This window comes from Echeneis naucrates, chromosome 3, assembly GCF_900963305.1.
Source record: "Echeneis naucrates chromosome 3, fEcheNa1.1, whole genome shotgun sequence".
In the NCBI taxonomy this organism is placed as follows: domain Eukaryota; kingdom Metazoa; phylum Chordata; class Actinopteri; order Carangiformes; family Echeneidae; genus Echeneis; species Echeneis naucrates.
The window spans coordinates 4,773,714-4,797,542 of record NC_042513.1 but is presented as its reverse complement, the minus strand read 5'-3'; the positions used below and the strand labels follow the sequence as shown (position 1 = coordinate 4,797,542).

The 23,829-nt window shown below is 39.1% G+C and overlaps 2 protein-coding genes across 2 annotated transcripts; one reads left to right on the top strand and one right to left on the bottom strand.

Moving 5' to 3' along the window:
- Positions 1-981: 981 nt before the first annotated feature.
- Positions 982-15,586, top strand: tub (TUB bipartite transcription factor). The gene is made up of 12 exons (XM_029498703.1): positions 982-1,173; positions 6,008-6,059; positions 7,195-7,357; positions 8,106-8,243; positions 9,677-9,829; positions 10,349-10,470; positions 11,393-11,584; positions 11,868-11,980; positions 14,162-14,276; positions 14,848-14,946; positions 15,069-15,240; positions 15,453-15,586. The coding sequence occupies exons 1-12, from the start codon at positions 1,136-1,138 to the stop codon at positions 15,584-15,586; spliced, it is 1,491 nt and encodes a 496-aa protein (XP_029354563.1). The 5' UTR covers positions 982-1,135.
- Positions 15,587-18,369: 2,783 nt separating this feature from the next.
- On the bottom strand, positions 18,370-21,535 carry ric3a (RIC3 acetylcholine receptor chaperone a). The gene is made up of 7 exons (XM_029498475.1): positions 21,418-21,535; positions 20,466-20,683; positions 20,174-20,240; positions 19,878-19,977; positions 19,323-19,486; positions 19,015-19,151; positions 18,370-18,978 (listed from the first exon to the last, which is right to left on the bottom strand). Exons 1-7 carry the CDS (start codon positions 21,533-21,535, stop codon positions 18,370-18,372), a joined length of 1,413 nt encoding a protein of 470 aa, XP_029354335.1.
- Between the last annotated feature and the right edge of the window lie 2,294 nt (positions 21,536-23,829).

The window sequence follows — 23,829 nt, the reverse complement described above, 5'->3', positions numbered from 1 at the left end:
CTGCTAGATGTACAACTTTCGTTTGCACCTAAAGTAATAATGCTGTGTGCGTCTTGATACAGCGTGATGTTAAGAAAACTGCCTGTAAACTATCCAGTTATACAAGGAAGCCGATTAGTTTAACTGTCTGAAGATGGACTCCTGAATTAGCCGAGGAACACAGTGAGTGATGTGTGTTTGTGTGGTGACAGTGAGGGGCGTCAGATGGAAGGCGGAAGCAGATGTGTGCGAGAGAGGTTCAGAGCTGTGGCACTATCACAGGGTGCCTTTGTCTGGCCGTAGAGAGTGTTGAATTAAAGACTGTTAACACTACTCTGCGCAGTCATATGCTAATGCCTCTCACTTTGAGAGAATAAATAAATTATGGTAGCGAAGGCACATCTCAGTCCCTGCTTTGCATGCCTCATGCAGCACAAACAGCTTGCAAGGGGGCCACAGAAAGTGTCAAAAAAAAAAAAAAAAAAGATCGAGAAGGAGAGAGCATGTATGTATGGATGGTTGCAGCAGGGAAGGGGGGTGGTACTGAGCAGAAACAGCACAGAGGGGAAATGAAAGAAACGAGAAAAAGGTGCCTCTGTGTAACCTTTTTTGCTTTAGGCTTGGCACTCACTGCTGCCGTAGGTGATGCTGCACGAGAGATAATGAGAGATAGATTGGGCTAAGAGGTAGAGAGCGAGATTTGGACAGAGAAGAAGCCAGGGAGGGGGGATTTAAAGGGCAAGAAACGGAGGGAGATTTAGATACAGCCTACAGAGCCAGCAGAGAGCGGGAGCAGAGACGGTAGAAGGGGAGAAGAGAAGAGGAGAGGAGAGGAGAGGACAGGAGAGGCATTGACGCCAAACACACACATGGAAGACAAGAAAACAGATCTTTCATGTGCTCACTGTGCATGGCTGAGGAGTGCGGCTGTCTGTCTGGATTGTTAGTCATCTGCTGCCTCTCAGCCAGAGGACAAAACATACGAAGGAACACGAGCAAGGCTGAGGATATAAGGGCTGTGTGCAGAGGATGAAAAAGCGATGTGGGCTCTCTGGCTGTGATCGTTGTCCTCAGACCCTGTAGCAACTTGCACTGGTGCTGTTGCAGGCCACTAGCCTCGCAGTTTGGCAGTAGCAGTCAGAGTGATTGATACAGAATGAGCTCCAAGCACTCCTCCGACTGGATTCCCTACAGGTACTGTAGCACATTCCTCAGAACACAGGAAAGGATACAGTGTTCATCTGTTGAAGCAGTGGAAGCAGTGTGTGGTTGTGTGCGTGTGTGTGTGTGTGTGTGTGTGTGTTTGAGCAGATGTTCAGTCGTGTGAGTGTCTGACAAGGAGATTTGACTGATAACAATTGAATGGAATCGACACAATGAAAGAAAACCATGTGTTATCGTAGAATTTGGCAATTTGGGTCATTTTCTGCAATCAATATGGGAAAAAATGTGCTCATACGCTTTGGACTGAGGATGATGAAAAAAATGAAATAATACGAAAGAGTGAATCCCAGAATTTAGGCTCCATAACTACTGTGGATCTCAATTTGGTTCGTAGTTAATCACATCTTTCCTCACCATAAAACAGTTCATGTGTAAATCTGTCTATAATTGAAGTCAGCTCTGGTTTATTGGACTCAAATTAGTTTCACTGGGATGTCTGTATCAATGGAGGCAGTACAATAACATTTATTTAACAAATATTTGCATTTGTTTCTCCATAAAGTCACTGAAGAAGTTGCATTTGTGCATTTAATGAGTACGTCTGCATACATGTTTTTCAAAATGGGCTTTATCGGTTCACTCCTGCCATCTGTGCCAAATGACTTTATTTTTGTAAAAAAAACAAAAAACAAAACTTAACTTGTGTGTTGATGAGCTTTTAGTCTCTTGTCTACCAAGTGCAGGGCTGATGCTGCTGATTCTTTCATCTGATTAAACACCCCTATTGCTATGGTTTCCTTTCTTACTTTGATGCCATTGACTCATGGTCGCTATAAATTACAGTATTAATCCATGAATTTGGGAATGAGGTTGCATCAGAAGGACAGCAGTAAGGGAGCTGTGCAGATTTTATCGAAACTTTTGGCAATGATCTCTTGAAGAATGCCATTTTGGTGGCAGTGAAAAAAACAGAGCAGAGAGGTTGGTGGTTTCTCAATGAGCAGCTTTTCTCATCCCGTGAAGCTGCCATGAAAAATGCAACGGCCTCCGTGTAGATTTGAGGGAAACAGCTGCACTGTGTATCTCGGTGGAAACGTGTATGCGTTCACAAAAATGGACAAAATAAAGGAGAGATATCTCACAAAAATATAAATCGAGAAAGATTGTTTGTAGCTACAGAGTTCTCTACAATAAGCGTGTTTACCATGCAAATGGCAACTAAACATATTTTTGACTGTATATTTGATTATCAGTGTTGCCAGGTGCTGCTTCAAAATAATCAGTTGAGGAAGTTTACGCATATAAAACCCGGTGATGCATATAAATTTGATTAGAGAGGTGTGGAGAAGTTTCACTGACTGATAATAGCCAAATCAGCTGCTCCTAGTTCATTTGTGGTTTAGTGAAAGATCTTCACTATTTCTTTGCAAGAGCAAATCAAAATTGTAATAGTTTTTAATAGATAGGGAGAATTGGAAAATTTTAGAGTTACCGTTTTAAACTTGACATTTGACAGAATACAATTAATTACAATGTAATTACATTGCTCATGTAAGCCATTGATTTATTTTGTGTTTTCAGAATAATAAAAGCACAATATGGACATGAGGACTAGTCATATCAAGTAACAAGTAACAAATAAATTCAGCTGTTTCAAAATACAACACAATGTACATCGAAATTTTAAAACATAAAAAAAAAAAAAAATTACACATATACTTAATTGCAAATATTTCACCATAAATTCCCATTTTGTTCACTTGAGACTGTTCTTTAAAAAAGTTCACTATGATCTAAAGTATGGTTACAGTGTATTATGAGACAGCCTCCAGTGACTGTACCAATCTGGAGTATGAACAAAGCAGGAAGTGAGCTGACTTATAAAGAGTATAAAGAGTATTAAAGTTCTTGTTTGGAGGTTGGAGGAAATGAATGGAGGACAAAACAGGATATTCCTGTTTGCTGTTTGTTTCCAGTGAGAATTTCACAGTTACCATGTTTATTACAACCAAATCACCCACAGCCACAGTCTTTTCCTTAACCCAACAAAATAATGTTTGTCCTGAAGGCTAACTTAGCCCTGACCTTTCCCTAAACGTTAATGTGTGTTTATTGTTGTTACCACAATGACAAGATCTAGTGCACCTGCCTCTGGCACACCATGGAAAGGGACTCAGGCTTATTCATGTTAAAGGACTTGTTCACTCTATCTCACTGATAAAGCTTGAGCAGAAATTCTTGGCATTATCAATAAATACTTGCATTTGACCTCAGTGTGCAGAGGCTTTCTCCCGCTGACTCAGAAGAGTCAGAGTTCTAAACGTGTTCAATTCCTCGGTGAAGTTCAGTTTGTTGTTGTGAAGAGCAAAGGAGCATTTCCGCTGTTTTAAACTCAATAGCTATTTGCCCTCCACAACAAGCTCTGTAAACATCAGCATCCGTGTGGTGCAGGAGAAGACTGACCAGAGACTCTCCGTTATAATGAGCTGTCTGACCTCCAGTGGAACAGCTCTCTTTGTGTCATTGTATTCCTGTCTGATGCCTATTTACACCCTTGATTACGCTGATTGCAGGCATGGAGTGTTTTGTTTGTCTGTATGTCTGAGAGAGAGTGGGAGGTAAATACTTTTTTTATTGCATCTGTGCGGGCCTTTGTCATCAAACCAGTCAGCAGTGCAAAAAAGCAGGTAGACTGAATATTCATTAACTTATTTTGCAGACCGTAGCTGCACGACTGGCTGTCCCCGTTACGCTCCCGCAATTGAGGAAAAAGAAAAAGAAAAAAAAAAAAAAAAAACCTCATCAGCCATGCTGACAAACAACATACTTTATTTATCATTCATTAGGGGGGAAATTATGGTAAATGAAAAGCTGATAGATAAAATATTAACAGGCAAAAAAAGCTAAAACTAAAAGAAACTATAATATCTTAAATATATCTGCATGTTTTAAATAGTAAGCCTGCAATTATAAAAAAAACACTACATAATTAAACAAATTTTCTGGTTCTTAGCATTTGTCTTGTTTTCAATTTAAATTTCCATTACATCTTTATGGTTGAAAGGTTTTAATTGTTCAGAGTAAACATAAGCATATTAGTCAGAAGGACATTTCCTGTTTGTGCCTTAAACTGAAAATAGTACAATAATGGGGAATAAAATTCTGATATTCTGCTCTGCTACAGGTCATTCTCTCCTCATCTTGAAGAGGAAACCTCCCATTTCCCTCTGATTAGGCACCAGAGGGGTCACTCAGAGGTCTTTGAGAGGCTCGGCCACATGAGATGTAGGAACAATTATGAAGTCGCTCACCATTGATTAAAGCTCTGGCTATAAAAACCGAAGAACTGGATGCAAGCTGTGTCCGAGGCTTGGAGTGTATAACATTTATTTTGTGCCCAAGTACACAAAAAATATTTGGGTTCCGTAGCATTGCATGATAACAGAAACAGAAAAGGTCAGAAATAGATAAAGTGTTGTTGCATGCATGGAGATGACATTTAACTGCGTCACTTAGAGCGAATGTACATCATGCAACCTCTTGCCAGGACATGCAAAACCTGTTAGATGAATGGATTAGTTTAAGAGAATGTACTGCATCTCTTTAAAATACCAAAAAAATTGCAAGGGAAATGTAAGATTTACCCTTACCTTTATAATATTTTGAAAATTGGCGGTTAGACAAAGTAAAGTGTTCATGAAATAGCGGCCCCCTGCTCTGACTGGGTTAGTTTGCACTGTTTACATAGTAAGCAATGTTACCTGACTCCATATTCTTTAAGAGGTTAATATACGGTGGGTTATTTTGAGTTTGTTAATATACAAACATTTAAGTTGATTTATTTCTGCATTTATGCTCTTACCAAGCATTATTTTGATATTGATTGATTATTACAAATAAGTATTTTTGGGGTGGGAAGAGAAAGCTTGGCAAACGCTCTGAAATCATTGGTTCATTTTAAAGGCATTACTCTTGCTGCACTGACCATTGGGCATTTAGTTAGGCCAGTGACATTATGTCTGGCTGTGGGGCTTGGCAAATCAAATGATGTTCAAGTCAATCCTGTGTTCTTGTTGAGAAAGATATAACCCAGCTGTGCTTGAGCAGTCTGCTCTGAGAATCCTTTTACAGGCTGCATGCTTTATATTGTGTAGTCAGTTTTGTACTGTTCTGCTAGGACACTATAATGCGCTTACAAAGAGCCCTCCACAATATTCCTTTGTCCTTGTATCATCTTTTAAAAGTTGGTAAATATGCTCTGTGGACACATAAATTATCCGGAAAGACGTGAAAAAAGTATTATCTGTCAACACCCAGTGGCACCCTGCTGTGATTTCACCCATTAGTTTGCGAGCTGCTGTGTTGAGGTCTGGAGCTGGTGATTTCGGTGTCACCGACCGGAAGAAGAAATGTTAGCAGGAGAAGGGTGAGCTGAGGAGGAGTGAGGAGTGGATCCTGATTGTCAGGTGGCTCTGTCAATCTCACAGTAGACACACCCGTACATACACTTAGATGACATTATGATGGAATTTCTTCTAAATGGGACTATTCAGTTTTACTTTTTTTTTTTTTTTTTTTTACACAAAGCAGGTTCCGCTTAGCATTAGCCCCGGTGTCTAGGTACATCTCTGTATAAAGTGGTAGAATATGAATGAAGGGTCAACACTATCAACACTACCAAGATAACCCAATAAATGGAATCATGCAGTACAGTGAATCTGATGGATCTATTTATTTTCAGATCAGATCTACTTTTTGCTTTCCAGGGTTATGGACCCCATGCATTTTATGCAGTTTGGAAAATGTCTTTAAACATCTTAAATAATTTGAACACTTCCAGTCTTCCTTTGCTCTTTTCTCGCAGCACTTTAGATGATGAAGGGACCAACCTCCGACAGCAGAAACTGGACAGACAGGTGGGTCTGTGCTGTTCTGTCTGCAGTGTTACTTAGCAGCTGAATCAATTATAACAGTCAAGTTTAATCATGACAAAAACTTCCACTGCTTCATCACAGGTTCACAGATGGTGTTTTCTTTGTATTGTGAAAACTGCCACTTCTGCTGTCCAACCATGTTTCTGAACCTGAGCTGTGTGAATGTGGTACCGTTCTCAAAACTGCTGTTCTCCAGTGTAATCAGAGAGACATCAAATTCTTCATGCAACCTTTCCCTTATTTTTCAAAGATGTCTGCCTAACATTTGGTTAAACGGCCTGCCATCCATGTTTGAATGGTGAAGAACACCATACATAATCCAGTTACTCCCCTAAACTGGAAGCCCTACAGACAGGATTGAAAGTACAGCGTGATGTAATCGGTTAGAACAAGGGAGAGGAACTTGGTTATAACTGTGCATTCCAAATCTTTATTCCAAGGGTTAGTTTATTTGTTAACAACAGATAACATATAATAATGAATTCCTGTACCTGACCTGCTGTTAAAGGCATTGCTGTATTGGACGAGTCTGTAGCGCCCTGCAGCCTGAATCTCCGCTAATAGAAACTTTCAATATTTGATGAGCTCTGGTTTGAAGACTTCCATATAGCTGACAGTTAGTCCAAATGAATAGTTATATCTGGCCTCAGGTCAGAGTGGTTAAGACAGCACATCCTGAAACCTCTTCAGAGTGTTTCCTGGCTTCACAGGGTTATCTGAGGCTGCGCTGTTGCCACTTGATTTTAAAGCAAACCTGCAGTGTTAAGATATCTGACAAGACAGCCACTCTGAAGATTATCAGAGACAATTTTTAGATGCATTATTGAAAGGGAAAGCTTTTCGAATTATGTAGTATATTTTCTTAAGTTATCTTTTTCGCAAGAAGCTCAAAAGCTTTGCCTTGTGAAACAGTTACAAAGTTTATTCAAAATTATTGAAGTCATCGCAAACAATTAGCATCTGAATTTTTACATAATCACTTAGTGGGGAAAGCAGATCAGGATTTTTGTACCATAGGAGGGTGAAGCTGTCATCTGCTTAGACTGTGTCTTTATCTTTCTGGGCATGTTTGTGTGCATGTGCACAAACATGCACGCACATGAAACTGCCAAAACAGCGAGTACTCCTCGAACAGAAGCAGAAAAAGAAGAGGCAGGAGCCCCTGATGGTTCAGTCCAACGTGGAAGGGCGATCTCGCACTCGCCGAACCAAGCAGAGCGAGGAACAGGCTCCACTGGTGGAATCCTACCTCAGCAGCAACAGCAGCACCATTTACCACGGTATGAACCACTGACACTGCTCCGTTGATTCACAAGGCTCAGACAGACGCTTTATGAAACAGTATGGATTGGACATATAAAGATATCAGATTGCCAGCTAAGTCTGGCACACTTAACTCTTAAGTGATCACTTAAGTTCTTCATGCAGTTTTTGTTTATTTTCCTACTTGAACTGCATTCTGCACATAGTACATTTAATGTTAAATAACAAAAAAGACTGAAATGAAACAGTTGTAAGCGCTCTGTATTAGATGGTAGGACTGGGACTGATTGAGATCTTCTTACAGAGACCAAACTGCCACATCTGATCACTGTTTGTGGGGACCATTTGCTGCTGTTGGCTGAGGAAAGAAATAACAGTGTAACTCACCAAGATAGTGATTCACAAGCAGGGATTTTGTTTCCTCACAATTTCTTTTGTGAATCTGAACCAGCATGAATGTTTTCATGGTCCTAAAATGTTTTTAATGATATAAAATTACAATTTAAAAACCGTATCTGCATCCTTCAATACATACTGAAAGATTTGATTGAATGGAGAAAGTTCAGAGTCAGGTTAGAGAAATGTATCCACAACTGCAGAATTTTTTTGTCATTAAATTATTGTCTAGATACCTTTGGATTGATATCATTACTTCCTGCCAAAAAATTATTTTCTTTTGTCAATGTGAACTTAATTGATCTCCCCCTCTTTCCCCACCTCCATCCCATTTTAATCCTGCATGTTCCTTTGCCCCCCCGTATTTAGTGCAAGAAGCTGAACAGGAGGAGGTAAAGGTGGTTGCGGACACACAGCCACCTCGCTCAACCAAAAAGGGAAAGGCATCAGCCAGCTCCACTCCACAGACAGTCAGCGAAAAGCGGGAGAGGAAAGGGAAGCACAAAGGTCAGCCTGCCAGCATTAAGAGACGCGTGTCGTCAAATGGAGTCAGGAATAGATGGAGCTGAGATGAATGGACAGCAGTGACGGAGTGAATTAGGGAGGAATAGGTCAGAAAAGAGAAAAACAAACATGATTGAAAGAGAGTATTTGAGCCATTGAACTATTGATTAAAATTGTATGTTGTAAACCCACCAAACACGATTTTTGTAGCTTTTGCTACGTGTTTGAACAGCAAATAAGCAGATCAGTCATTAGAGGCAGTTCACAGTATGAACAAGAACTCTATAATCCAGCAGCTGCAGCTGTCTATGCTCAGATAATGGTTGGCCTGCTGATTTTTCAATCCACATCTGGAAACAAACACAGCCAGTGATACTGCTCTCTTAGCTGCTCAGCTTCTCTTGCCACTGGGGCATCATACTTGGCAGAACTGAACTGTCTGTAATGAATGCTGTGAGCCTATTGATACAACACAAGTGGACGCATGAGTTAGTCTGAGAAAATTAGATCTACGATACTTTGATTGTTCCCCTTTGCTTCTGTGCTTTTCAGCATTTTTTCATGTTATTTCAGACTGAACTGACTGACTGGTGCGCAACGACAGCAAAATATTTACCATACAATTTAAGCACTAAAAAAAAAATCAGTGCAGATCAAAAAGGAACAGAAAAGCTCCCTGCTGTGTTTTACCAACCAAAGGTTTATGACAGCATACTTAAATAATCTTTCTGACACTATGGATTTATCTCAGTAGACTAAATGCTCTTCTTTAGAATCACTTTGTCCCAGAAAAAAAAAAAAAAAAGTCCGCTGGGGTAAGAGATTAATCAGGCCAGTAGTGCCGAACTCACCACTTATGATCACGTCTCCCCGTCTGTCTGTCTGTCTCACTCTGTCTCTAACGCTCGAGCACACAGTATCAGGGGAGTGATTTCACTAAGCTACTGTACTATCACTAAGACAGCTGCATTAAGGCAACAAAATAGATGAGCAGTAAATTTACTCAAAAGGATTAATTCAAGCTGCACCATCTGATATTTAATACACAACACAAGACTGCTCAATTTGTCAAATATACCAAATAATAAATACAGACCAGTCTCTTACACGCACACCTCGTCTTGGTGAGACTTCCAACTAATTTCAAAATGGAAAAAAAAAAAAAAAACGCACAGAAAAAGAAAACGAAGCAAACCATTTAAAATAGTGCTAATAAAAGTCAATTTGCAGTATTTAACCCTCTCTTATTGTCTTTATCCTATTTTTGCACTTGTACTGTTTGTGGAGGAAACACGTTTGAGGCAGCACAGACATAATGTCCTTTCCAGGTATGCAATAGAAGCTAATTGAAAAGGAAAGACAACGAACAAAGAAGAAGCGAGCAGTACACATGCACTTGTGTTCTGATGGCGTCTTGTGGTTTTGTGGCTCGGCAGCAATCGATGGCCAGGCTTCCCAGCAGGATGACGGTCAGATACAGATCCTGACAGTGGGTCATCCCACCGCAGAGGAGGGCGACAGTGAGCCTGTCATGACTTGCACACAGTCACAGAGTAAACAGGATCTGCGCATCACCATGCTCAAGAAAGGTACTGTCAGTGTCATGTGGTGAGTCCGACCACAGACTGACTGGTGACAGAAGCATATCACGATGTGACCTGTAAATAACCTGCTCAGCATGGACTCACCAATTTCTGGAAAACTGTTGCTCTCAATAATTTACTCAATCTGCCAGTGCTTATGTTTTATATTTTAGAACCTCCATTCACCTGGATATCAATGTGCATTGCAGTTCACATTCTGAATGGCAGTAGATTTTAATGCAATGATAGTATTTGTTGAATTCCACATGAAGTGAAATTACATGAAAGGGAAATAACACTCCAGTGGGTGTCCTGTCAGTTCAGACGCCTGGTTTTATCATACATTCATCATCTTGGGCACACTGCAAGTTATTTAAGCTTTGCCTCTTAGCAATTTCTAAGAGCGCTGAGGTATAACAGTGGATGAAGAAGGTAGAAGAACACTTCGTGTCAGCAGTTAAGTGCAGAAAAAATCCCTGACACATTTCTGTTTTTCTTTTTATATGTTCTGTTTCTTCTGTTAAGGTATATCCAGCAGTATGAATTTTGATGAAGAAGAGGACGACGATGATGAAATTAGCTCCAGTTCCTCACAGCTTAACAGCAACACCAGACCAGGCTCTGCCACCAGCAAAAAGTCTTCAAAGGTCAAAGGAAGTTGCATTTTTATACTCATTTATTCTCATCAACATATGTCTTTTTTTTGTTTAATTTGCCCTTTACATTTAAATAATGAGCAGAAAAATGTTTAGTTTGAGTTGTCATTTCAGCTGGTTTGTGTTTAAAACTGTTTCATGGCTAAAAATACCCTAATAGACTATTATGCCTTAATCTGTTACAAACAAAGAGGGTTTGCTCTTTGCCCTCTCTGCTTCTTTTACAAATAATGCCAGGATTATTCAAGGCCTGCCATTGTTTTTCTGCCACACAGATTTGTGTTATGGTACAGTGCAAATGATTCTGTTAATCCCATGCAGACATGATTTGCCTCCAAGAGAGGAAAAAGATATTTTGCTTATAAATTCCACGACTGAACCAAAGATATTTGGATCAAGACTCAGGTGAACCTTTAATGTGAAATTTATATAATGACATTGTCAAATATTTAGAAAACATATATATGTTTTTTTCAGATGTTGCTTTGCATTCTTCTAATTATTAGCACAGCTAGCTTTGTACCTGCTTGTCTTAATATCTGAAGTTAATGAGTCCATGTACTGCAGGTTTCCTTTTTATCCATTTCATTGTGCTAATTAGGATGAAGTGAGAAATCATGTTGTGCTCTTTAAAAACACCTACACTCAATTCAGAATGAAATACCAGCTTGAACTGTACCAAAATCATCATTTATCTTTCCTCCTTCTTCCACTCCAATCAACTCCACCTTCCGTCTCAAGGAAGGTCCTTATTTTAGACACTGTGTGCTAATTCTCAGTCCCAGCGGACGGTTTGATCTTCAGACTCATTACTCTGTTCTAATGAAAGTCAACTCTTATGAATTACTCACCAGTCCACCACTCCCACCACTCACCAAGGGTCCCGGCCTTTGTGGGCTGTTTTCTTCTACAGGAGGTGGCCTCAGCACCCACTCCACCAGCCAGTGAACCTGCCATCGATGTAGACGACCTTGAAGAGTTTTCTCTGCGACCTGCACCCCAGGGACTCAGAGTGAAGTGCAGAATCACCAGGGACAAGAAGGGAATGGATAGAGGCATGTATCCTACCTACTACCTTCATCTGGAGAGAGAGGATGGGAAGAAGGTGAGAAAAGTCGATGGAGCATAATCATTGTTATGATAAACAACAGAATCTAAATATATATATATAATATATTTATATCCATGTGGGATATCTGCCCATATATTTCAATTCAAACTGCAGAATGTTTCATTGACCCAAATCTGTTTTCTGTCTGCTGACCAGCATGTTATTGAAAAGAGATTGTTTCCTAGTTCCAAGTTGTTTGCACCAAAACCATTTATCTTGAAGAATAGTAGGGAAGCTTACGCTTTTCTAATTTGGTTTCTGGTTTGGCTTGTCAAAGGTGTTTCTGTTGGCCGGCAGGAAGAGGAAGAAGAGTAAGACAGCCAATTACCTCATCTCCATTGATCCCACTGATCTGTCCAGGGGGGGTGAAAGCTTCATTGGTAAACTGAGGTCGGTCCTTGATGGTTTTGCTGCATGAACCCTTTTCTGAAAATGGATTATGAAGACTTTACACTAAGTTTCACAAATCAGTGTGAATTGTACCTGCTGAAAATAGTTCAAAAGAAGGGTTAGTATTAATGTTAATGGCTTAATATTAATATTGACTTATGTAAACCACCATAGTGTATAGAAGCAGAACCCAATGCCTTCCTCCCTTTTAGCTTTACTGAGAACAATTAAGAACAAAAACATATTGTGAAGTGGTTGTACCTTCCTCATAAATATATATTAACTGGAATTTAATTTGGTTTTAAAGGCCATGGTACGTTCACACTGACAAAAAGTGAGTATTGGCATAATCCTTAGAGACAGCTTTAGGGCCATGTTAGTGGCTCCATGGAAACTCTTCAGGAGTTTAATCAAATATGGCTGCATGCAGCCTTTAATCATCAGAGCTGGCCTGACTATTTGTTGATGCACTGCTCAAACCTTTGCAATCACTAGCCCACTTGAGTGATGGCTATCTGAATCTAAAGCAACAGTGACCTTTCATTCAGTCCTTCTCAAGTTCTCGAGGTGAATCACTTAAAACAGGTAAGGCCAATTAGAGGTAGAGAGAGCATGTTTCTTAAAACTACACCTACGAAAAACTATTTTGAGATCACACTAGCTGCTGTACATGCGATGCATATGCAAGAATTAACAATGAAGAATGATTTTGTTTTGGTAAAAAACCTACCTGCTTCCCCAAACATCCAAACAACACATGTAACTGTGTTGATATGAGATTAATTACTAACTATAATATTTCCTGAATATTTTTGTAGATTAAATAAATTATTTGGTTCGAACACACAAATGATTTTGGAAGTGATCCATCAAAACATTATGAATACATGCTAAATAAAGTCAAATCAAATCAGGTTTATTTGTATAGCACCAAATCATAGCAAAGTTACATCAAGGCACCTTACATACAGAGCAGGTCTAGACCAAACTCCCGGTTGGGTGGGAGAAATAGCGAGAGTGGCACGGTGGGGGGGTGAGCAGGAGAGGATATTCAAACAGGTGTAGGCAGGAACATGATGCTGCAACAAGTTCATGGAGATGATGCTGTGGTATGGAATTCATGGGGATAAAGGAGCAGGAGGCGTTGCAGGAACATGGGATTGCGATGAATCACCACCTGCAGGATGAGGACAGGGAGAGAGAAGAGAAGAGCTGGGAGACACAGAGACTTCGGGAAAACATGGTCAGTAAATGCAGTACACATACGTAGAACTGGGAGAAACAGGGATTTTTAAGAAGCATGGTTATGGAAAGAGAAAGAGAGAGAGCAGTCTAGGCCTACAGCAGCATAGCTAAAGAGCAGTTGGACTTTAACTTTTTAATTATAAGCTCTGTCATACAGGAAAGTTTTAAGCCTGGTCTTGAAAATTACTAAATAGTCCGCCCCCCGGACCGATGCTGGAAGTTGGTTCCATAGAAGAGGAGCCTGATAACTGAAAGATCTGCCTCTAGATTTACTCTTGGAGTCTCTAGGAACCACAAGTAAACCTCCATCTAGAGAGCAGAGTGGCCTTCTAGGAGAGTAAGGGACTATGAGCTCTCTGAGATATGATGGAGCTTGGCTATTAAGATGCTAATGGGCTTGTATTAAATACACCAGTAATTATGAATCACCATTATATGCTGATGATATTAATGACATCTCTCATTTCATACAATGCCATAGAACTACAGTGTAGCAATATTAAGAATCTTTAGTCAGGGTAGTATTTCTTTTCTTTTCTGTAGATAAACATATAGCACTCATTTTAAAGTTAAACTCAAAGAGCATAATTTAAAGGCGAAGCACTAACTGCTGGTCACTTGACTGCCTCTGTGGTCAGGGTCTGGATCTGACATCATTCTGGGAAACTAGGCCATCAGTCCCCACTGACCCACAGTCCCACAAGAAGAAAGTCCATCAAAGCCCCATAGCTGCATTACTATTCAAAAATGTCATAATGTGGGAATTTTTATAAATATGAATTGGTACCAATAGTAGAAGTTTAAATATTGAATTATATGATTTTTAATGAATGAAAGCAATTCAAAAGCCCCATCAAATTCACAGAAATACTACCTGGCATGCTCGCAGAAACATATAGAGCTCCAAACAAAAGTCTTGTGTTAACTTCTTTGCAGGTCTAACCTCATGGGCACCAAATTCACAGTATATGACAGTGGCCTGAACCCGATGAAGAGCACCACCAGCCTCAAGGCGAGCAATCTGCGTCAAGAACTAGCAGCAATTTGCTATGTAAGTTGATCAAAGTGCTTCTAATCGCAGAGCTTTACTGATTTTCATAATGTTGAAGATGATTTTGAGATACAGGATAGCACAACAGCTTATTATCATTTAGAGTGATTACATACACAGAGGGACCTGTATGTATTGTTGACAATGGGATTTTAATTATTGTTTACATGGTCTGAAGTATTATTAATTCTTTAAAATGTCAGTCTATGAACCAATAAAAAAAAAGATGTATTTCATGTTATGGTATTGCATTTGGTTTGAAAAAGTAATAACCAGCTTGATGTGTCTGGTGACCTTTCAAATGTACAATTTAGAGATTCTGACTCAAATTGTTGGCGAAAGGCATTGATGCAACAAATTTAGCAGTCAGGGCACTGCCATTAGCAATTTGAAGTGAAGTTTTTCCTTTTGCAGGCTTAAATCCAGCAAATTATAAAGGTGAATGACCTTTACTTTCACAGTTACGTTAAAAAGTGTATAAAAATAAAATTTACTGTAGCTTTAGCTATCAAATGTTGTAGATTTTCTGGGTAATATGCTTACAGTAAAGTTAATCATCTCTCCAATCTAGGAAACCAATGTTTTAGGATTCAAAGGACCTCGCAAAATGAGCGTCATCATTCCTGGGATGAACATGGACCATGAGAGAGTGTCTATTCGCCCACGAAATGTACGTATTACATAATTCTTAGCCAAATCTGTTCTGACCAATTCTGCCTCTTGTCATACTTTCTTAATTGATCTGATACCTGGGATGTCCGTCTCAAGAGCTGTTGCTTTCTGTCTTCTCAGGACCATGAGTCACTGCTGGCCAGGTGGCAAAACAAGAACACAGAGAGTGTGATTGAACTCCACAACAAGACACCCGTCTGGAATGATGACACACAATCCTATGTGCTCAACTTCCATGGCAGAGTCACTCAGGCATCAGTCAAGAATTTCCAAATAATTCACGACAATGACCGTGAGTCCCAGTTTTTTTTTCCTGTACATAGTTTGTATTGTGAGTGAACATGCACAAGCAAGCTGAGACTAGAAAGCAGTTGATTTCCCTTTAGAAGTGGAAAATGACTTTTCATACCTTTCATAATTAATGTCATCAGTTATAACAAAGGAAGGGATTCTATTTCATTGAGGCACGTGTGTAATTTGCCTTCTGATTTTCCTCCTCTGTAGCCGACTATATTGTGATGCAGTTTGGCCGTGTGGCAGAAGATGTCTTCACCATGGACTATAACTACCCAATGTGTGCCCTGCAAGCCTTTGCTATTGCCCTCTCCAGCTTTGACAGCAAGTTAGCCTGTGAATAGATCCCAGCCTGAAGTTCAGTGGAGAACTAATCCATCTGTCCTCTAAACAAGGGCTGTTCATGTATCCCTGCGGCTGGTTTGAGATCTTCAAACCACCCCTCGGAAGTCCAGCATTTTTCAAAATGCTTTACAGGCCTCAAGTTTTGTATGTGTTTGTGTATGTGTGCGTGTTGGTTTTGGTCAGTGGAGGAAAACAAGCACAAAGCGCGATCCACTCTCGAATCATATTCATTTGTTTTGATAACTATGTTAAATTCATACTGTAATGACATTATAAAAACAAACACTGTTCCTTCATGTAGTAGTTAGAGAAATTTACCGTTTTTTTTTGTCTATAAAATATAACTAACACATCTGTAAGTTTTAAAAGTGGACTGCCTCATGAAAAACACAGCTCCCTATACTTCCTCAAGCATGAGCACTGCTTATATAATAACTCCAATAAAAACAACATGCACGTCACAATATATTAATTTTGGTATTTATGTATGTACTACATACTGTTTTGTTTTTCATTATCATTTGCATCTATTTCAGCAGTAATGTCTTCACGAAGCACATGAATTTGCATCACAAGACGGAAAATCTGTCAAAACAGTTAGTGACTTGGACATAAACAGAACAAAAGCATGTTACACTGTAAAATATACCAGACTGTGTCACAGTGTCATGTATGTGAATGTATGGGACGATGGTGCACTTTACTTTGAAGTCTGGAGTGGATGAGATATAGCTGTATATACTTTATTGTGCCTTTGAAGACTAATTCCAGTATTACGCTTTGGCTGTTACATGAGCTGAGCTTGAACTGGTCTTTGCTACTCTTGCTGTCCTCATATGCACTGGAAATATTTCTCTGTAGCTACTTCAAATTAAGTCAAATATTGCAAAGTTGATTTAGATGGATTAGATAGCTGGGGTTGCAAAATCTCCAGGAAATAATAATCCAAAGTGCACATCACTGGACAACATTTTAGGAATTGTCCATGAATGATGAAGTCGTGTTTCGGGTCCTCAACGTATTATACTAATAAGGGGAATAATTATTTACAGAGAACTATAGATCAGACAGTGGATATAATTTACAAGGCACTCAGGCTTAAGGTTGTGCTGGTCTCTTCTGATGTCTCTCACTCGAAGAAACAAACTCAATACAGACTGACTTACTGCCAACAAACACACAGTGAATGAGTGAATGTGCCACAGCTGACATGTAGTCCATCTCTTGACATCTTAATTTTGTGCCCCACTGATATGGAATTTGGTACATTCCTCATTTGACTGGCAGTAAGTTTTTATATCACCTGGTTAAATGCTCTTCACATTTTTACTCAAAGTATTATTCCTCTTGCCCTTTCTGGGGGTAGTGTCCTTTCTCAAATATATAATGGTATTTTGTACTTTATGAATATTAGAAAATGCTGAATGAACGCAAAGAAAACTCTCTGATACCACTGTGGTTACTGCGGTTTATGAGGAAATGTTCAAATGTGCTATTCTTGTACTCAACTGTGTTCTAACTACGTTCAATTTCTATTCTAAAATTTGTTGATACTCTTGCTGTAAAGTTTGCTTTTCATACATGTGTCCTGGAACCAAATGTTCTTCCACTTTTTGTTTTCAGTGCTCTCGTTGTAATGTACAATGAATGGTATTACGGTTTACTGTGGTGACATAGACACAGTCCTTTGACCATGAAAATAAATCAATAAATAAAACTTCAGTACGTCATAACTCGTTTCCTGTACTTTCAGAAAAATAAAAAACAAAACTCAAAGGTTCAAACCCAAATGACTTCCCTTTGAATTACATGCACCTTGTTCAGAGCTGTACTGTACTTTTTCTTCCTATTACAGCCAGTCTATAGTTAATATTTAGGTACAGGGGAGAGTTAAATGGTGAAATCATGCATCAAAAAAGTCAAAGCAGAACAGTACCCGTAATGTTTTATTAGAAGTCAAAAAACAATGGTTTGGTTTTTTTTTTTGAAAAGTAGCCAAAAAGCTTACATGAATATATGGATATATACAATAATAATATGTTTTGCTTGTCCACAGAGATTGACACACTGTAATTGTTTAGCTGTGGATATTTGGGCTACTTGGGCACGTTTTCCATGATCAGTTGTTTGGCCTTGTTTCCTTGATGATGCTTTCTGCTTCGTAGACCAGAGAGAGAACACTAACCATGGGAATTTCGGCAGCTTGATCTTGCTATTGTATCCACTCATCAATGTCTCTGTTCCAGTGAGATTCCGTTTCAGTCTCTTCATTTGTCTGGATGTCCCCCTGTTTGTGTATATCCTTCATTATCTTCTTTTTACTCTGTCACTCACAACCAGAAAAAGTTGGCTAATTTGATTGGATTGAACACTAACACACTGTTTCTATCCACAGATACGTATAAAAATTTGAGAAACAAGAATTACATAGACTTCTCTTACAGGTTACATTCTGAGTTGTCACGGGGGGAACTGGTGTGGACAGAGGACAAGCAGGACCTTTAAAATAGTAACAGTCTCTGTCACTGTAAGGAACAACAACAGCTAATGATCCAAATCTGTTTTTCTAGAAAAAATACACGGGAGGAATGTGAATGAGAAAGACAGTTTGAACTGATAAAATGTTACTTTTTTTGTGCATACTGGATCTTTACTGTGGTATGTTTCTATTTAGCATGTGCCCAATATCTCAAAAACATAAGGATTAGTCATAAACTCTGTACAATGTGAGGGACATGGAGTTGGTGGTTACAAACTCCCCATTAAATAAAGGAGAAGTCCATCATGTTTCCCTCCTGTTCCGCATCCTCAGCCCACTAACCCCAACTTTAGGCATGTCTGCATTCACGCCAACATCACCCTCTACAAGTGCTGACATGAACAGATACCCTTCTTCATCCTCCTCTGCCTCTTTCTCTGGGTTTGGCCCACCTTCACAGGCGAACTGCAGGCTCTCTGCCTCCATCACTGGATCATCTTCATCAGCTTCCTCTTCCTCCACCTCTGTTCCCTCATCATCCTCTTCCTCCACCTCATCCTCCTTCTCCTCTTCCTCCTCCCCCTCATCCTCACAAGTGTCCTCTTTAGGGTAGTGGAAGACATCTTTGTGGTCACTGAAGCTTATTTGCTTCTTTCCTCCATTCTGATATTGTAGCTCTTTGCTCACCTCCAAACCAACTCTCTCCTGCTGTCTTTCTGCAGAAAGGTGAGGTGAATGAGGACTGAGCAACTGCTTTTTCTCAGCCTCTTCCTCCTCCTCCTCCTCCTCCTCATCTTTGTCTTCATCTTCTATTACTTCCTCTGCATCTTCCTCTTCTTCCTCTTCCTCTTCATCCTCCTCCTCATCTTCATCTTCTTCTCCATCACCCTCATCCTCATCTTCCTCCTCATCCTCTTCCTGCACTATGGATAGCTTTCTTGCCATGACATCTTCCTCCTCTTGCTCCATTCTCTCTGCCAGGGCCTCAGCAGTGGGCTGCATGCAGGGTTCCTCTCGTATAATTTTGTCAAATTCAGATCTGTCATAGGAATCATCATATTCTGGGTACGTCTCCTCTGGGTAGCCTGCATTGGTGTATAAAGACAGACATATAAATGATAGAAACAGCTTCTTTTCATTAATGTGTATGATGATAAATGCATATGATTGCTTTGAGGCCAAAATCTGTTACCGCACAGGCAACACATTTTTCAGAATATATCACAGAAATTTCATTAGGAGCTTTCGGCATCTACCTTCCCAATCGACGCCATAAGGGACCTCTTCAGCCTCAATCTCTGGAGATGCTCCTTCCAACCGACCCTCTTGCATCAGATGCGTGATCTGGCGAAGTTGCCTGAGTAATTTCTCTTCTTTCTTTGATGTTGATGAAGAAGATTTACTCTTCCTCCTTCTGCCACTGGAGAGCAGTACAGATACGCAGGTAAGAGTAGATGACAGTACAATGAATGAACTTCATTTTTACACTTGAAGTAGCGTTTTTGATTCTTTTGAAGTCAATCAAATAATTGTGACTGATAAAGATAAAAAGATAAAAACCTGTTTCCATTTTTTTATACATTGAATTACTTCGAATTACTTCAAAACAACATATAATATGACCTCAAGCTTTTTTCATTAAAGCAGCAGCAGCAGTGGCTGTTTATTAAAATGTCCTTTGAATATGCTTTCCTTTATTTTTGAGATTTTCATTTCCATGCCAGGTCTATCCTGATTTACACCAGGATCTCCTGTCCTATGTGCAGTGTAGTAGTAAGTAGTGTGTTAGGAGGAAAAAATATATCTTCTACCTCCCGGATCCACGCCCCTTTGCAACTGTAATCCTCTCCATCATCTTTTCTGTTTGTAGCAGTCTCTCCTGCAGCCTGACAAACTCACAATAATCTGTTGCTGTGAGATGTAAAAGAGAAATAACTCTTTAAAATCAAAATATGATACACTTTTCAACAGAATATTAACCTATTATATATAGGCGTGTAAATTTCTTTCAAAAGGGACACATACAAGTACAAATATTGTTGGAATTATGTTTCAAATGCATATTCGTATTTTGTATTATAGTACACAAGGTACTCACTAATCTTACTCTCCAAGTTACCCATGGTTACTGGTTGGTTGTTTCCCGATTTAGTGGTCTTCCCCTTACATGTTAGCTATGAACATTGAAATCATCAGCATTAGTTATTTATAAAAAAAACACTGCACCTCAAAGTGTTTAAATTGGAAACTACATCCAAAGATCATAAGGTATGTTCTTGCTGTATTTACATGACATTGTATCGTGTGACATAACTTTAGTGTAGTGCAAAGCTGCAGGTTACCTTTTTTATAAATATATTCATGAAATGCAGCATCTTATCATCACAAAATCGAATCACCTTGTAAATGATATAGAGAATATAAAGAAGGATCCCAAAGCCATATATTGGGATCACTTGAGCCATCAAGTTGTATTTTTTGCCTCGTCCGATGCCTTTTACTTTGGCCATGACCTCTGTACTGTGGGTCATGGAGTATGAAGGGTCCACATCCCACTGATCTGAGTCCTCTGGCACTGACAGCTGGTGCATCACAGGAGGGTAGAACCCAGGTCCAACTAAAAGAGACAAAATCTCTGTTGTGTATTCAAAACATGCCAGGCAGAGGCGGAAATAATCAGTGTACATGCATACAAATACTGCCCATAAGTACAATTTGTTGGCAGATGTACTTTAAAGCATGAAACCTGTGGGGAAAACACTTATGACACTATTACCATAGGAATATTTTTGTTAGTTTTCATTGGACTACAGTGATGTTAAATAAAAAGCATCTTTGTTTCACAGCAATATGTAAATAAGCATTTTACTCAATCAAACAATAAAAACAAACTGAGTTTTCCAGACAATGCCCTTTTGAGCAAGTCTTTTTTGGTCACAAGATAGCCCAAAGAAAACTCTTACAGGGAATAGGAAAACATGAAGAAGCAAGAAGCGATTTATCAATAGATGAAATGTTATTGAAAGTATCTCATATGAATAATAACACAACCCTTCAATCACTTCATCTTTACAGTATTAATGCTTAATCCTTAACATAAAATGCATACGAATGCTTGTGGACATGATTAAAATTCCAACAAATACCCCCATGGTGTGACTGCAATCATAATAATTATGCTGTTAAATATTATCATGAACATGTGCAGACAAGGCCACAGGCCTTGTGCACTATGTACTGTATTGTCAGAGGAGCAGCTGGAACCAACTCCAATAGTGATGATGCTGGAAAGAAAAAAAGACATGGAACAGGATGGAGATGAATGAATGATGATCTGATAAACCGCTTTACCTTCAGGATGCTCCATCTCCTTTTTTCCTCTGGGTAACAGCATTCTGGGCAGGAAAAGAGAAACACAGAGAACAGAGCATGATATAAGAGTAACCTTCTGGCAAGTTGTTATAGACATTTTGTCTCAGAAAATAACAGCCACGCATTTATTTCACTTGAGCAGTAGAGATAGTGTGCACAGATGCCATCTCTCATCTACTGACGTTTGAGCCCAGATTAGACTAGATTAGACCAGATGCGTTCAAGTGAGATTTGAAATATTAAGTATAAATCACTGAAGGCGCAATCCACTCGCCCAGTTATTATCATTATTCTGCAAGAGTCTGGAGTTCAAAAACAGCAAAACCTACAACAGCCAAAGGTAGCAGAGAGATGCCGATGCTTTCAAGGCTGACTCTCACAATCAGCGTCAAATCACCACTTTTGCTTTTTGCACGAGAGCCAAACACTTTAGAAATACAATCAATGAAAACACATCTTTCTGCTACTGCCAACTCCATCACAAATACGTGTCTTCATAATTATTTATTTGGCTACAAAAATGAATGAAAACAAAAGCTTTCTGTTTGGATGAAATCTTCCCAGAATTTATTTAATGTGATCTATGATCAAGTCGATTGCCTTTGTGTGTTACTGTACCACATTTTGTGCATATGTTCACATACATAAATCAAGGTGGACCTTTAACCCCAGGTGGTGCATCAAGATCCAAATTTTACCTCTAAAATAGATGAACTTTTTTATTATCATTATTTCAGGTTAATGGCACAACAAACGGAAGCTGGAAGATGAGTCAGGGCCAAGAACTGCCCAGACACCACTTAAAGGAAAGCTATTTTACTGTCCCACTGTGTGTTATGTCGGCTATATTAAAAAATGTTTGTCTGGCTCTGTCGAGTGTTTTACTGGTTCACCTATGAGGATCCAGTCTCTGACTTCTTGACAGCTTAAACTGGCTAGTTGTCTTCGGTTTGTAAAAAGTGGTCAACTAAAAAGAAAAAACTAACTCAGGAGCTGTAAAGGTGTTGTCTGTGTGTGTTGTTGTTGAATTTATCTAGATTTGGTGTTTATTAATAGATGGTTTTCTCCTCTGAACTGTCATACTGTCATATTTTGGTTTTTGATTTGAAGGAGATGCTGCAACCCTGATTGGGATAAACTGAAAATGGAAAGAAGCCAGGGTCAATTCATAATTTCCAGGGAAAGGCTTTGAATGCGCAACTTGCATTTATAGCTTAGATATTTGCAATGTGCATTTGAATGCAGCACACGACCTCCTATCCCACCCACTGCGATGGTTGTCTGTGTGGTGTGTTTCACACTGCACACCGGCAGATGGCAGTGCAGGCTCAGTTAAAGAAGCCTTGCACTACCTTCTCAGCCCAAACAGCCAAGTAGCTTACAGTGTACTTTATAGTGTTGAATAGATTTGGCTAATAAGTTTAGGATCTGGTGTCTTACTGTTTTTTCCCTTCTCACATTTTTAGCTCACCTGGCACGCAGATGCATGCAGTTAGATGTTATCAAACTAAGATGGTTGTAGGGGTCTCATTATTATTATTATTATTATCTTAAATTTGGAACATTATTATCATATTTTTTTCAGTTAGTATACTAACCGGTATTTAAAGAAAATTTGAGTTTCATTGTTCACACTGGAATATGGGATGTGAAAATCAGTTTAAAGTGAAAAACAAACAATCAAATGAGCTCAAACTTATGAACAGAACAGTTATTGGAAGTAATTATCATAAACATATTAGCTCCAAAAGATGGTTAGGGTAAATTGTGTTCCATTGATTATTCTCGTTAAAGGTTATGGTGTTTTGCTGCTTTTAAAGAATTTCTAAATAAAGATTGGAAACAAAAGCAAGGCTATATTAAGTTTTACATAGTAGGTATTTTTCCCAACAATTTGTCACTATATTTTAAAGTATTTCACAAGTGCAACACTCCAGTCTAAAGCAGCAGGCACAAAGGTCATGTAAGTGGGACATGGGGAACCTATTAGGAAGGACCAGCGCTGGGATGAAAAATCACTTTTTCTCACATTTTCACAGAATATTTGTCAGGTGACCAAAGGTTTTTGATATTGTGATCAATTTGTTAACCTTATGCTGACCGGATAAATAAGTGATGTTATTTATATAAATTTAAGATTATTTAGGTCTTCTGGGTTTTGCCTTTACCAGTAAAATACAAGTCGACTTACACATCAATCCGTAAGTCACTCAAAACAAACAAACAAAAGTCTAAAAAACAGCTGAAATAATAAGCAGCACTTCTACACTAAGTACTAAGACTACTGTAGGCCAAGCGGAGTAACAAGGTCACCAAAACTTTATAAAACTTGTATGAAGTACTTCTTATTCAATTAAAGTGATAAATAGTTTCAGTGCTATGTCTATATTT

Excerpts from the sequence above, each read along its gene's own strand:
- tub (XM_029498703.1), top strand. The coding sequence starts at position 1,136 with ATGAGCTCCAAGCACTCCTCCGACTGGATTCCCTACAG. Across the intron at positions 8,244-9,676 it reads GAGGAAAGGGAAGCACAAAG|CAATCGATGGCCAGGCTTCC; the intron begins GTCAGCCTGCCA and ends GTGGCTCGGCAG. Across the intron at positions 11,585-11,867 it reads AGAGAGAGGATGGGAAGAAG|GTGTTTCTGTTGGCCGGCAG; the intron begins GTGAGAAAAGTC and ends GGCTTGTCAAAG.
- ric3a (XM_029498475.1), bottom strand. The coding sequence starts at position 21,535 with ATGTCTATAACAACTTGCCAGAAGGTTACTCTTATATCATGCTCTGTT. Across the intron at positions 20,241-20,465 it reads TTCTCTATATCATTTACAAG|CTAACATGTAAGGGGAAGAC; the intron begins GTGATTCGATTT and ends CAATGTTCATAG. Across the intron at positions 19,978-20,173 it reads AACCATGGGTAACTTGGAGA|CAACAGATTATTGTGAGTTT; the intron begins GTAAGATTAGTG and ends TACATCTCACAG.